This window comes from Aethina tumida, chromosome 6 (genome assembly GCF_024364675.1).
Source record: "Aethina tumida isolate Nest 87 chromosome 6, icAetTumi1.1, whole genome shotgun sequence".
NCBI lineage: Eukaryota > Metazoa > Arthropoda > Insecta > Coleoptera > Nitidulidae > Aethina > Aethina tumida.
The window spans coordinates 16,514,659-16,529,704 of record NC_065440.1 but is presented as its reverse complement, the minus strand read 5'-3'; the positions used below and the strand labels follow the sequence as shown (position 1 = coordinate 16,529,704).

General features: G+C 35.2%; 2 protein-coding genes across 2 annotated transcripts in view; one reads left to right on the top strand and one right to left on the bottom strand.

Annotated features, from left to right (window-relative positions):
• Positions 1-15,046, top strand: part of LOC109604753 (uncharacterized) — a 58,454-nt gene that overhangs the window by 28,886 nt on the left and 14,522 nt on the right. Inside the window, exons 2-7 of the mRNA XM_049969147.1 lie at positions 6,459-6,915; positions 6,970-7,598; positions 8,351-8,820; positions 9,151-9,489; positions 9,663-9,966; positions 10,359-10,465. Of these exons, the coding sequence (XP_049825104.1) occupies positions 6,459-6,915; positions 6,970-7,598; positions 8,351-8,820; positions 9,151-9,489; positions 9,663-9,966; positions 10,359-10,465 (2,306 nt within the window). The remainder of the gene's footprint in view (positions 1-6,458; positions 6,916-6,969; positions 7,599-8,350; positions 8,821-9,150; positions 9,490-9,662; positions 9,967-10,358; positions 10,466-15,046) is intronic.
• LOC109604752 (GDNF-inducible zinc finger protein 1) lies at positions 12,622-14,839 on the bottom strand. The gene is made up of 2 exons (XM_020021284.2): positions 13,830-14,839; positions 12,622-13,775 (listed from the first exon to the last, which is right to left on the bottom strand). The coding sequence occupies exons 1-2, from the start codon at positions 14,053-14,055 to the stop codon at positions 12,763-12,765; spliced, it is 1,239 nt and encodes a 412-aa protein (XP_019876843.2). The 5' UTR covers positions 14,056-14,839; the 3' UTR covers positions 12,622-12,762.

Here is a 15,046-nt window from a genome sequence, read left to right as displayed (position 1 = left end):
AACTACTTTGAAACAACTTTTATAATTAATAAAATTGATTTTTGAACCTAATTTATTGAAAAACTTAAAGAAAACAATTCAGAAATATTAAAACGAAAAATATTTAAACAATAAATGGTTAAAACTAACGTTTAAACAATTTTTATTGTTAGGAAAGTTGATTTTTGAATCTAATTTATTAAAAAACTTGAAGAAAACCATTCAAAAATACTCAAGATAAATATTATTGAACAATTAACCGTTAAAACTAACGTTTAAAACACAATTATTTGTGAAATTAATTAAATATTACATTGAAATAACTTTTATGATTAAGAAAGTTGATTTTTGAACCTAATTTATTGAAAAACTTAAAGAAAACTAATCAGAAATATTAAAACGAAAAATATTTAAACAATAAACGGTTAAAACTAACGTTCAAACAACTTTTATAGATAGGGAAATTGATTTTTGTACCTAATTTATTAAAACTTGAAGAAAATAATTCAGAAATTCTATAATTGAACAATTAATGGTTAAAACTAACGCTTAAAATTGAATTATTGTTAAAAATAATTAAAAACTAGGTTCAAATAACGGTCAAAGAACTTTTATAGTTAGGGGAAATAATTTTTCAACCATATATATTGAAAAACTTGAAGAAAACAATTCAGAGATACTAAAACTAAAAATTATTAAACAGATAACGGTTAAAACTGACGTTTAAAACTGAATTATTACTCAAATTAATTAAAAATCCATAAATTTACTCGTGACTTTTAATTACCACAAAAAATAGAGTTGTAAACTTAAAATATTGGAAGGCTGAACAACGTTCAAAAATACCAACAGTTAAAATTGTGAAAGGTCTTCCAAAACTTAAAATAATGTTGCTGGTTAAAAATAAACGTACAAAAATAATAAAATGCACGTACAAATTTTAAAACGGATAACGTATTTGTTTATAAAATTAATTTTAAAACAAACGAAACTTTATCAGTTATTTATTAATATTGTAATAATTAGTACTAAGACAGATCGTTTTTTTCTGTTGTTTTGTTTGGGCGCATTTTTTATAATCAGAGGGTAAAGAAAATAAGATTTTTATCTCCGCGTGGGTAATTTCGTGTTAGTGAACGGGCTAATGCGTTTATAATGGTCGGGGACATTAGCTGGGTATTACGTGGAAGCGCGTTCTTTGTTCGACGTGGCACAATAAATAAATAAATCAGACGGATGGAAGTTTTTTCTTTATGAACATACGAAAAGAAAATAAAATTGTTTATTTATTTGTGCGGTACATAGATAAAATTGTTGAGAAAGCCTCGAAGTTTGGACGGCGCATATTAAAGTCGTCAACAAAGTTCGATGATTAGAAAAGTTTATTGAAACTTTTTTTATTTTGAAAGTTTTAATGTGTAAAGTTTTTGCATTTTTTTTTGGGTATTTTTGTACTAAAGTTGAGTAAATAAAATGAAATGTTTATTTGGACAACAATTTATAGTTAATATGCTGCAAATCATTGTAAATTCCACAAATTTGATAATAAAGATAACAATTACCAATATGTACATTGAACTAGACATGTGTAATTAATTATAAACAAATATTAATCAACGTAAACAAGTACGTGACTGTTCCAAAATTAGACTTATTATTATTAATTAAAACTGTTTCAAATCCATTTCCTGAACTATAAAAACTGTTTGAAAGTCGTTTTTAATTAATTTTATCAATTATTCAACTATAAACGTTAGTTTTAACCGTTAATCGTTTGATAATTTTTAGTTTTTGTATTTCTGAATTGTTTTCTTCAAGTTTTTTAATAAAGTTGACTCAAAAATCAATTTTCTCAACTATAAAAGTTGTTTGACCTTTTTTATTTAATTAATTTCAACAATTATTCAATTTTAAACGTTAGTTTTTACAGATAATCGTTTAATAATTTTTAGTTTCACTGTTTCTGAATTGGTTTCCTCAAGTTGTACAATAAATCAGGTTTAAAAATCAGTTTTCAGTTTTATTTCAGCAATAATTCATTTTTAAACGTTAGTTTTTACCGTTAGTTATTTAATTATTTTTAATTTTAATATTTCTGGATTATTTTCTTCAAGCTTTTCAACAAAGTAGATTTAAATTACAATTTTCTTAACTATAAAAGTAGTTTGAACCTCGTTTTTAATTAATTTCACCAATAATTCAGTTGTAAACGTTATTTTTAACCGTTTATCATTTAATTATTTTTAATTTTAGTATTTCTGAATTGTTTTGTTCAGGTTTTTCAGTAAATTAAGTTCAAAATTCAATGTTCTTAACTATAAAAGTGGTTTAAACCTCATTTTTAATTAATTTCATCAATAATTCAATTTTAAACGTTAGTTTTAACCGTTAATTATTTATAATTCTTAGTTTTAATAATGTTGTAATGTTTTCTCCAAGTTTTTTAACAAATTGGGTTTAAAGATCAATTTATTTAACTATAAAAGTTGTTTGAACCTCTTTTTCAATAAATTTCACCAATAATTTAGTTGTAAACGTTATTTTTAACCATTTATTATTCAATTATTTTTAATATTAGTATTTCTGGATTGTTTTGTTCAGGTTTTCTATAAATTAGGTTCAAAAATCAATGTTCTTAACTATAAAAGTGGTTTGAACCTCGTTTTTAATTAATTTCATTAATAATTCAATTTTAAACGTTAGTTTTAACCGTTAATTATTTATAATTTTTAGTTTTAATATTGTTGTAATGTTTTCACCAATTTTTTTAACAAATTGTATTTAAAGATCAATTTATTTAACTATAAAAGTTGTTTGAACCTCTTTTTCAATAAATTTCACCAATAATTTAGTTGTAAACGTTATTTTTAACCGTTTATTATTTGATTATTTTTAATTTTAGTATTTCTGGATTGTTTTGGTCAGATTTTTCAATAAATTAGGTTCAAAAATCAATGTTCTTAACTATAAAAGTGGTTTGAACCTCGTTTTTCATTAATTTCATCTATAATTCAATTTTAAGCGTTAGTTTTGACCGTTAATTATTTATAATTCTTAGTTTTAATATTGTTGTAATGTTTTCTCCAAGTTTTTTTAACAAATTGAGTTTAAAGATCAATTTATTTAACTATAAAAGTTGTTTGAACCTCTTTTTCATTTAATTTCAGCAATAATTCAGTTGTAAACGTTATTTTTAACCGTTTAGTATTAATTATTTTTTTAGTTTAACGTTTCTGGATTGTTTTATTCAGGTTTATCAATAAATTAGGTTTAAAAATCAATTTTCTTAACTATAAAAGTTGTTTGAACCTCGTTTTTAATTAATTTCATCTATAATTCAATTTTAAACGTTAGTTTTAACCGTTAATAGTTAATTTTTAGTTTTAGTATTTTTGTATTGATTTTTTCCAAATTTTTCAATATATTGAGTTCAATAATCAATTTCTTTAATTATATAAGTTGTTTGAATCTGTTTTTTAATTAATGTCAGCAATAATTCAATTTTTAAAGCTAGTTTCAAAAAATTAAACAAAACACATGGAATAATGTTTAAAATGAAAAATAAGGAAATAAGATTTCTTTGAAAATTAATATTTAACTATTCGGAAACTTTCTTTTATTCAAAATTCTTTAAATAAAAGGACATTTTATAAATCATACAAATTAAATATTATGGAAAATATATTCCTAAATCTACTGTTATGTAAAAATCTAAAAATAGATAAGAATAAGAAATTTACCAACGGATATTTAAATATATATATAATTAAATCAAGAATCTGCTGAATATTAATTGTTAATTTTATAGTATTCTGAAGTCAGTCAAAAATAGTATTCTGAATATGAATTTTCACAAATATATTGAAAATAAGAATAAATTTACTGTTTTTATTAAGAATAATCTAAAATTTATTGTAATGAAAGACCCAAAATGTTAAGTGGGTATTCAAAAACATCTAATTTATATTAAAAACAAGAATATTCTGAATATTAGTATGTAGTTAATTATATAGTTGCATCAAAAATAATATTAAGGAACTTTAACTATTAAAAAAAAAGCTATAAAAAGTAAGAAATTCAATAAATCATATTAATTTAACATTATGTAAAATGTATTCCATAAAAAACTCGAAATAACAAGTTCTTACTCAATTCATTACATACTGTAAACAACAAACAAATCAATCTTGTTGTGTATCGATTAACATTATAATTTCCAAATTAGAATCCAACCGAGTCACAGTCGTGGAGCAAATAATATACACCTGAACCACCTGCATTTCATACCAACCCATCAGCCTTGACGATTTTCACCTCGCCAACGAAAAACAACATCGAAATAAAGAGGAAATACAAATAAATTAACGCACAACCGAAAAGCAATCGGTCCTCCTCGCACTTCCGACGACCCGTCCCGTCCTGCGTCGCCGGACTCCCGAGTCGCAGTGACCCGCCGCAGCTGCGGCCCGGCCCGGAGGAAGGGGCGGCGGTCGGCGCAGCCGTAGGGGGGGGGTGTGTGTGTGTGTGGACAGTCATTAACGGTCGGTTCGCCGCCCCCGGAAAATCCGGGACGCCCGATCGATGCGTCCGTGTTCCGCGCGGAAGCTCCGCACCCGTCGGCGCTCGGCGGCGCAATGAACGCGAGTCGGCGGCGCCGGCGGGGGCGGGGCCGCTGGGCGGCGTCCCGGCCGTCCGCCATCGTCGGACGCGGTCGCCGGTTGGTCGGCGATCGTGTGTCGTCCTTGTCGTTGCCGGCGGTTGTGGGGAGGGAGAGGGAGGGAGGGGGGGGGGGCGGCACGTCTGGTCGCGCGTCTGAAAAGAAAGCGGTGAAAAAACGCGGCCGCACTCGGGCCTCGGCTGCGGACGGGCGAGGACCGTCGAGGGCGAGCGGGGACCCCGGGCCCCCGGGTCGTCGGCGTGCCGGGACACGAGTCCCGGGGATGGATATTGAATTTGTTTTTTTTTTTTAATAAAATTATTGTTTCCGGATTGTCATGTTATTTGTTTTATTTTATTAGTTTGTCTTGTGTTATTGTATTTTTTATGTCCATTTGTTTTTTCTTTATAGAAGTGTTCAATGTAATTTCTAATTAAAAACCTATTATTTTCACTAAAATTAAAGAAAAACACATAAAAGTCTGTTTAGAATTGTGTTGGTCAGAAAGAAAAGAACATTTTTATATCGATTTTTTATTTAAATAAGCATATTTCCATTAAAAAACTGAATACAGATGGCGGCACTTAGTGTATGTTTTCAGTAAGCAACCCACATATCATCTAAACATCAAATAATGGTTTAGTATTATTTTTAATGTGCAGAATAAATTACTTTCTTATTACAAGATCCAATGAGGACCTTTATATTCTATACTTTTCACAGATGGCAGGACTTGCATGCATGTTTAAAGTAGACAACCAACATATCATCTAAACACCAAATAATGGCTTAGTGTTTTTTTTATTGTGTAGAATAAATTACTTTCTTATTACAAAGTCCAATGAGAACCTTTATATTCTATAATTTTTTAGAATACTGTAGATGTTTCTATTCTATTTTATCCTAGAATACTGTTGGCATTTGTATTCTATTCTTTCCTAGTTGGATCTATTTGTCAATCTATTCTTTTTTACCATAGAATACTGTGAACATTTCAATTGAATTCTATCCTGGAACACTGTAGACATTTCTGTCCTGTTCTTTCAATCTACACTACTGTAGATCTCTTTATTTTATTCTATTCTTGAATACTGTCAATCTTTTTATTCTATTCTATCTTAAAATAGTGAAGGTCTCCCTATTCTATTTTATAAATTGATCTTATACTCTTTTTTTATTCTAGATTACTGAGGACCTTTTTGTTCTATATTTTTTTAGAATACTGATGTTTCTATTCTATTTTATTCTAGAATACTGTTGATATTTGTAATCTATTCCTTTCTAGTTTGATCTATTTGACAATCTATTCTTTTTTACTATAGAATACTGTGAACATTTCAATTAAATTCTGTCCTAGGAAACTGTAGACATATCTGTACTGTTCTACCAATCTGCACTTCTGTAGATCTCTTTATTTTATTCTATTCTAGAATACTGTCGATCTCTTTATTCTATTTTATCCTAGAATAAAAAAGATACTTATCTACAGAAATTACTCATGTAACAATATATTTAAATCAAGTCAAAATATAAAAATCTGTCTATGATCAGATCCCTTTTTATTTTTATCTAATGTTGTATTAAAAGTGATTTATTTATCTATTAAGCAATTATTTAATATTACGTACAATAAACAAGTTTAATTATAGAAATAATATTTTTTCATTTTATCATAATATGATATCTTAAATTGCTGATATTATAAACGTATTTATTTATTGCATCGCAAATATCTGATAGGTTAATTTTTTATGTAATGATCTGAATTAATCCTGAAATATTAAACATAAATAATAATAACGTATCGTGTTCCATTTTCCAGAGCCAGCCATAATCCCAGCTCTCATCCGGGCCACGTGGCCCAGTCCGAGCTGTACAAGCCGTCCCGGTCGCCGTCGGCGGCCGCCCGCTTCGGCGCCGCCGCCTACCCGGTGGCGGCGAGCGGCCCCCAACAGGCCCTCCAAATACAGGCGCTGCAGCAACGCTATCCGGTCGCCTCGGTGGCCGCGTCGGCCGCCTCCCAACAGCAGCAGCAGCAGCAGCAGGCGCCCGCCCAGGTGCAGGCTGCGCCCCCGCTGCCCATCGGCGGCGGCATCTACAGGGACTACAGGCCGAACAGGATATCGCTGTTGCCGAACAGCGACTACGGACCGGGCAGGACGGGCAGGGAGCCCATGCAGGGGGTCGTGATAGAGGACGGCATCGGGGGGCAGCAGCCGCTCAAGAAGATCCGGCTGTCGGACAAGGAGCCGGTGCAGCCGCTCCGCATCGAAACCAGGGTGAGTAACGCAGCATTCACGCCCGGGACGAAGTTTATACGTTCACCGTTGCAGGATCAGCCCGGTTCGTACAACCCCCAGGTGGAGGCGATCTCGCCCACGCTGCCCGACCACGTGCAGCAGGAGGACCAGGCGTTCCGCACGACCAAGGACGAGCTGATCCAGCAGATCGGCAAGGTGGATCGGGAAATCGCCAAGACGGAGTCCTCCATCGCCATACTCAAGAAGAAGGAACAGGAGCTGGAGGAGGTGGCGAACAAGCCGTCCGTCAAGAACGAAGTGGAAGAGGACACGCAGCCGAAACACCAAAGCCTCCATCAGAAAATTTACGCGGAGAATCGCAAGAAGGCGCAGAACGCCCACGGCAAACTGGACGCGCTTGGTCCCAAGGTCGATTGGCCGCTGTACAATCAGCCGAGCGACACGGCCGTCTATCACGAGAACAAGCGCAAACACGTGGCGCTCAAGTCGCGGCTGATCGAGTACTTCAAGCGGCGCCATGCGGAGAAGGAGACGCGCAACTGCTATCTGACGGAGACCTATTCGAAGCTGATGCAGGAGTGGCTCAGGAAGGTCGACAAGGTGGAGAGCAGTTCGAAGCGCAAGGGCAAGGAGGCGAAGAACAGGGAGTTCTTCGAGAAGGTGTTCCCCGAACTCAGGAAGCAGCGTGAGGACAAAGAACGGTATAATTTCGTTGCCAAACACTTTGATTTTGTCGAATTTGACTGGTTTTTCTTGGGTTTGTGGCTTTGAATTGGGATTTTTACATTTTAATTTCCATTTTAGAGCTTTAAATGATTCTTGCTGTTGGTTTTGGCCAATTTTTTATGTAATTATCACCTCTAAAACATTTTATTTAATTAATAAAGGAGAAAAAATCCTTAAAATACTATTGGCAATAAGATATTACACTTTTTATAATTATTTTAATTTCTTTTTATTATTAATTAGTTGTTACTGTCGATTTTGACAATTTTTTTTATGTAGTTATATTAAAAATATTTTATGTAGTTAACAAATGAGAAATTTTTAAATACACCCCTGTCAACATCTTGGGACTTTGCCTCTAAAGTTGGCAATTTTTTTTATTGTGATTTCCAATTTTTAAATAATTTAAACTATAGTAATTAGTTATAAATCAATTAAAATGTATTAATTTCCAAAATTATTTAATTATATTCATATTTAACCAATTAAAATGCGTCTAAACTGTTAGTTAAGTTTTAAGTTGGCAACACAAACCAGGAAACGCCTGTACCAAACCAGGGCTGTATTCAGCCAACATTTGAATTGTCAGATATTTGTGTGCTCCATTAACGACCGCAAATCAATAAGTGATAGCGCGAGTGCGTTGACCCATTGTTTGCACACACACGCCTCGTCAACACATTTGCTCGACAACATTCAACACAATACAATCATTGCACTCTTCCAGGTTCAACAGGGTCGGTTCCCGGGTGAAGTCCGAGGCCGACATGGAAGAGATCATGGACAACCTCCAGGAACAGGCGCTGGAGGACAAGAAGATGCGCAGCTACGCCGTCATACCGCCGATATTGTTGGACGCGCGCGAACGTCGCATCAAATACGAGGACAACAACGGTCACGTCGACGACATGGAATCGGTTTACAAGGACCGCAAGTTCCTCAACGTGTGGACGCCGCAGGAGAAGGAGGTGTTCAAGGAGAAGTACCTGCAACATCCGAAGAATTTCGGCATCATAGCCTCGTATTTGGACAGGAAGAGCGTGGCCGACTGCGTACAATACTACTATCTTAGCAAGAAGACGGAGAACTACAAGCAACTGCTACGGAAGAGCCGTCAGCGGACGAGGAGCTCGCGCAGCAGCACCCAGAAGGTGAACAATGCGGCGAACGCCTCTGTCGTTGACATCTTGACGACGGGTAAGATTTGTTCATCTACAAAAATTACACAGTACTAAAGCGCCATCTGTGCCCTAACACGGATTTCACGAATCAAATGAATGGTTTAAACCTGTAAGTTTGAAGTAATCGATATGCAACTTCGGCTACCGCTCGCTGGCTGGCGGTGGCGTCGCACCCTATCGATTTTGTGCCCCTTCTAGTCCTGTAATCAATATAAATACAGTTAACTGTTTGTGCCACAACTTCCGGGTCACAGATGGCGCTGCGTGTACCATTCAGCAACTTTCAACTCCTTTAAAACTAAGGAACGAGTCATTTAATTAATTGTTTTATTTTTTTTTGTTACAGGCGTCACAACACGATTGCAGCGCGAACAGCAGCAGAAGACCGGTGCGAACTCGCGGACCGCGGCAGCTGCGGCGGCAGCCGCTGCGGCTGCCGCTGCCGCTGCCGCGGCCTCGCAGTCGTCGACGCCCGCCGCCCCGAATGCCAACGACGCGCCCGCCGACGCTCCGGTCGCCCGCAGCTCGACGCCGCCGTCGTCGACCGTTTCGACGACCACCACGACATCGGCGACCGCCACGACGGCGGCGACGACGACGTCGTCTGCGAACGTGGCCACCTCGCAGCCAGCTGGTTCCAGTCCTCAGGCTACTACTGGTACGGGCGTTGGGTCACCTCAAAACTGTAAGTTAACTTCATGTAATCCGATTAAAATATGTTAATTTAACTATTGGGTAATAGAGGGCGACACAGTCCGTTTTAAAAAGTTAGGCAATCCAGTATATATATTACTATATAGTTTCATACCAGAATTATCATTGGTTTAGTTGTTAACTTGTTTTTATCTGTTGTTTCAGCCTCAGTGGTGACGACTGCGTCGCCTTCGGCGACAACTGCCACCACCTCGTCGGTGACGACGTCGTCGTCGGCCGTTTCGACGATCACCACCACGTCGGCGACGGTGATATCGACGGCGGCGACGACCAGCGTCGTGACCGCGACCAAAACGGAACCGGACGAGGAGACGAAGGTCTTCAAAGACTTCAACTCGTACGAGGACTACAGGAACAAGAATTTTTTCCACGAGGACGGCAAAGACCGCATGGTGGACGGCGTCAAGGAGTGCAAGAAGGAGAACGAGCCGTCGACGGAGAACGCCAGGTACGCGACGGCAACAATAATAAAGTTAAAATCCCGATCGCGATGCGGGGAGGCAAACAAAATCGTTCCGGAATCGGTCCCGAAGACGATTTTAAATTCAAATTGAATCAAAGAGCGGGTTATCAATTTTGCAAATTGATGGACTCGCCGTATAACCGTGCCGATAATTGTGCAGCGGGCCGACGCCGACCCGTCCTCCCCGCCCGACGAAAACACTCCGGCAGATTGTAATGCAAATTGTGTTTGTTAAATTTTCCCTCGGCCTTCCCCCGCGGTTCGCGGTGCGCCGCGGGGAATTTAATATCAATTTCGGGTTTTAACGGTCGGAGGGAATCAAAAGTGATCTGTTGAATGCTCCTGATCTTTGATTTTTGTTTTTCTTGCGGTTGCAGCGATCAGAACGCGACGACGGTGACGGAGAACAAGAAGAAGAAGGACAGGAGAAAAGAGGAGAGCACGCCGATGGAGACGAGTGACGAGGAAGCAGCATCAATGCAAGGTAAGACTGGTTTTCCTATCACAGTGATGTAATGTCTTTTTAACTGTCGTTGAAACGACATTAAGTTACGTAATATCAGTGTGCTGATGCACGAATTACTTTTAATCAAATACGGGAAACAAAACGAAAGGTATAAACAGGAAACGATTTTTTAATTGAGGTAATACTTAAAAAAATTGAAATTGAAATGTTATTGAAAAATATTTGCATTTAATTTGTTAGAAAGGTAAAAGAATAATGATTTTTGATTAAAGCAAATGAAATTATTTTGTTTAAAACGCTGTGAAATGGTGATTAATTTATATTTTTATTCATTTATCTATTTTGACGTTGTAATAACTAATTTTAAAATAATTTTATTTAGTCTATGTTTATTCAAGTTTTAATTCAAAACTTTATTTATGTTCTAAAAAATAGAAAGAATAATTCAGAAAATATTAATAAAACAATAATAATAATTGTGATTAGGTTTTATTTATTTAAATTCATTGCTAAATTTTGTATATTTTAAATATTACAATAATCAATTAATTTATTAATTTGTTATAAATTATTTAAAATATAAATTAAAAAGTATTTTAAATCAGAGTAATATTTTTAAAGATTGATATAAATGTAAAAAAATATGTCCATAATATCATTAACTTTCTATAGAAATTAAAACAAAGAATATCAGCTATATTTTTAATTGATTCAATATCGTATAACAAAATTAATTAATTTTCTAAATCTTTTTTCTTTTTCTTATTATTTAAAGATATTTAATTATTCTATAATTTAAAACTAATAGAGGTAAAAAAAGGAAGTATACTAATTTTTTACATTTTTTAAATGAAATATTAAATTTAAAATTCCAAGAAAATTTATCAATATTTTTTAATTTGTTTAAAAATTTAAAATTTTTTAATTTCCAAATATTTTGGAGATATTTAATTATAAATTAAATTAAGGGAAAAATAACTAAATTTTTAATTATTCTTTCTATTATTTAAATAAAATCTTAATATTGAAATTCCAATAAAAATTATTAATATTTTGAGTCTCCAAATCTTTTTTAATTTCCTTAAAAATATAAAATTTTGTATTTCCTAAATATTTTAGAGATATTTAATTGTTTTAAAATTATATTTAATAGTTTTAATTTATGTTTTTAAATGAGAAATTCCTTTTTAAAAATTATGGTAGAAAATAACTAATTTTTTAATTATTTTTTATATTTTTTAAATAAAATATTAATATTTTAACTCCAATAAAAATTATCAATATTTTAAATTTCTTAATCTTTTTTAATTTTTTTTAAAAATACAAAAATGTTGTATTTTCTAAATATTTTGGAGATATTTAATTCTTTTAGAATTATATTTAATAGTTTTAAATTACATTTTTAAATAAGAAATACATTTTAAAAAATATGGAAGAAAAGAACTATTTTTTAAATTATTTTTTATATTTTTTAAATAAAATATTAATATTTAAACTTCAATAAAAATTATCAATATTTTAAATCTCTAAATCTTTATTTATTTAAAAATACAAAAATGTATTCTCTAAATATTTTGGAGATATTTATTTGTTTTAGAATTATATTTTATAGTTTTAAATTATATTTTTAAATGAGAAATGCATTTTAAAAAATATGGAAGAAAATAAATATTTTTTTAATTATTATATTTATTAAATAAAATATTAATATTTAAACTCCAATAAAAATAAACTATTTTAAATCTCTGATAATTTTTAGCTTGTTTAAGAATATTAAAATTTCTAAAAATTTTTATATATTTTAAGTATTTTCAAGGACATTTAATTATTTTTATTAATTTGTTTTTGTATTTTCTGGGCATTTTATATATTTTTGGAAATTAAATTTTTATATGTTTTTTAAGTTCAATAATATTATAATTTTTGTATATTTTAAGTATTTCAAGGATATGTAATTATTTACATTTATTTTTAATAAAAAATATTTAAAAAATAGTGTAGAAAATAATTAATTTATTTCTGAATATCAAAAATATATTTTAAAAATTTAGTTAATTAAATTATAAAAGATTAACAATTATTAATATTAATATACAAATAAAATTTTGACGTATAAAATAATTGATGCCACATTTAGTTAATTTTAATGATGTTCAGATGAATTTTAAATTCAATATAATTATTGAGTATTTAAAATTAAAACAGGGTCGAGATCAAAACAACTTTATTGCTCATTTATATATATACAACAAAAAACATATTGATATGTATTTCCCATTATTGCTAAAGCCAATAACTAACAGCAAAAAAACAATTCAATCGTCGTTCTCGCCGTGGATGGCGACCACGTCGATGGCACTTCCACTGCTCTCCTCCCCGATCCCGCTGCCCTCGGGCACGATCTCGTTGTTCTTGTTGTTGTTGTCGGCCATCTCCTCCGGATGGCACAGCTTCCTGTGCTTGTGCACGAAATAATAACTGGGAAACTTCGAGCCGCACGTCTTGCACGGATAATACTGCACGTTCATATCCAACAGTTTGACCTCGCGCTTCGCCACCTGCTCCTTGGGCACCGCCTTCGCCTCCAGACTGACGGGATTGAGGTGGCGGCGCGCGTGCTTCTGGAAGCAGTACTGCGACTTGAACGTGTGATTGCAGTACAGGCAGGTGAAGATCTCCGTGCTTTGCTCGGAGTTTTCGGCGTCGTCCAGCTTGCTGTGGATGTTCTCGTTCATCACCTTGTTGAGGACGGCGTTTCTGTTCACTTCTTTTTGGATTTCGAAGGGCTGGTCGCTGGCGGGGAGGCCGTAGTTCTTGTTGACGACGCGGTGGAAGCGCACGGGACCGTCGCAACACGCTATGTCCACTATAACTTTCTCGCCTGGCATGTTCTCCTGGCGGCACTTCAGTTTGGGTTTCTTCTCCGGTCTCTTGCACTCGGGTGGCTCCGGCTCTTTGGAGGTGGAGGCCTTGGTTAGGTCCGGGTCTGGCGGGGGGTTGGCCTCCACCACCCGGAACGGCGTGTCCTCCGACTTTCTGAGCATGTTGAAGCTGTTGGGTGGGTAGATTTGGGTGGTTGGAAGCATGGCCTTCCTACTGGGTATTGGTTTGACGATGTTGCACTGGCGCTGGAGCATTTCGGCGTTCTGGCTGTGCAGGAGGAAGGTGCGACAAATCTCCAGGGCCTTGGGCATGTGGAGGATGTGGGTGGCCAGCAGGATGTTGTAGATGTTGCTCAGGTTGAGGTCCAGGAAGCCGGTGTACATGAAGGTGAGCAGGGACGAGAACTCGTCCACGTTCACGTTGGGCACCGCTATGGGAGCGTTACCTAAACAAACACCAACAACCTCTCAACTAATTAACTCAATTATCTTAGTCTTACCAGTGTGGTTGAGGAGGGCGGCCTTGAAGAAGCCGCTGTGGGTGCTCAGCACCTGCTTGTGGGCCGAAAACTGTGTCAACGACGGCCCCACTTGGAGGGACACGTCCGGGACGCCGGGCTGGTTGACGGGAGCACTCAGATTTAGGGGCCCTTGAGGTGGTAACAGCAAAGGGGGCAGGTTCTCGCACGGTCCCATCGACAGCCAGGCCCGGTACAGCGAATACATCGCACGGTTGGAATGTGAGCACGTCGGGGTCGCGAGTTATTACTGATGTTATCGAGATAATATCAGCGATTTAAATGGGGCCGCCCGCCCCTTCTCTCTCGCGTCGCGCCGCCGAAGCGCGGGGGATGTTCTTCGGGGCTGCGCGTCCTCCCGAGAACCTGTCGGTTACCACCCTCCCCCCTCGGCGTTCCGGTGTGCAAACAGGCGAAGACAACGGGTTCGCCGGATGCTGGCCTAAGGGGTTGATTTGGGTTTTTTTTTTGTTTGGTACAATAGTTTTGAGTTGCGGTGAAGTTGGCGTTTAATTAGCCCCCCGGTTACATAATTGATGAGTAATAATAGGAGAAAAAAAATGTGTAGAGTGAAGAGGTGGTTGGTTTAGTGTGGTGGTGGTGGTGGGAGATGGTGGAGGGGTTGCGCGTCATTAAATCAAAAACACTTAAACATGATAAAATATGCTCAAAGTTAAAGCCCCCGGATACGTTGGACGGGGCCCTGCATATTCCGTATGGCACAAAAGCTCCGGCCAAATTGGACGGTTAATAATTAATTTAATTAGAGAAAAGTGTGTGTGCTCTCTTCGCGTCCGGCGGAATCGTTTGCGTATTTTTTTTTAATTTTTTGGTTTTGTCTTCGGTGGGTGGGGGACCAAGAATTGGGGTGGTTGAAGAAGAATTGTCTGATAAAATGGATATTTGTTTTTACATTTTGTAAATTAATTCAGTGATTTGTTTTTTTATTGGAAACCTGACAAAATTGCTATGACATTGTCAACATGTTTGTTTGCTTTGACATTTTTACAACATATTGATAAAATTTAAATTCAAATCAAAACATTTATTTAAAATAACTAAATGGTAAACATTAAATTATTTAATTTTTAATTTTAACATTCCTCTAAATATTCAAGCGTTAGATAAAAAATCATTTTTCATTAATATTTTTCATAATTAAGATCCTGTTAACAAAATTTCAATATGGAAACGTAAAA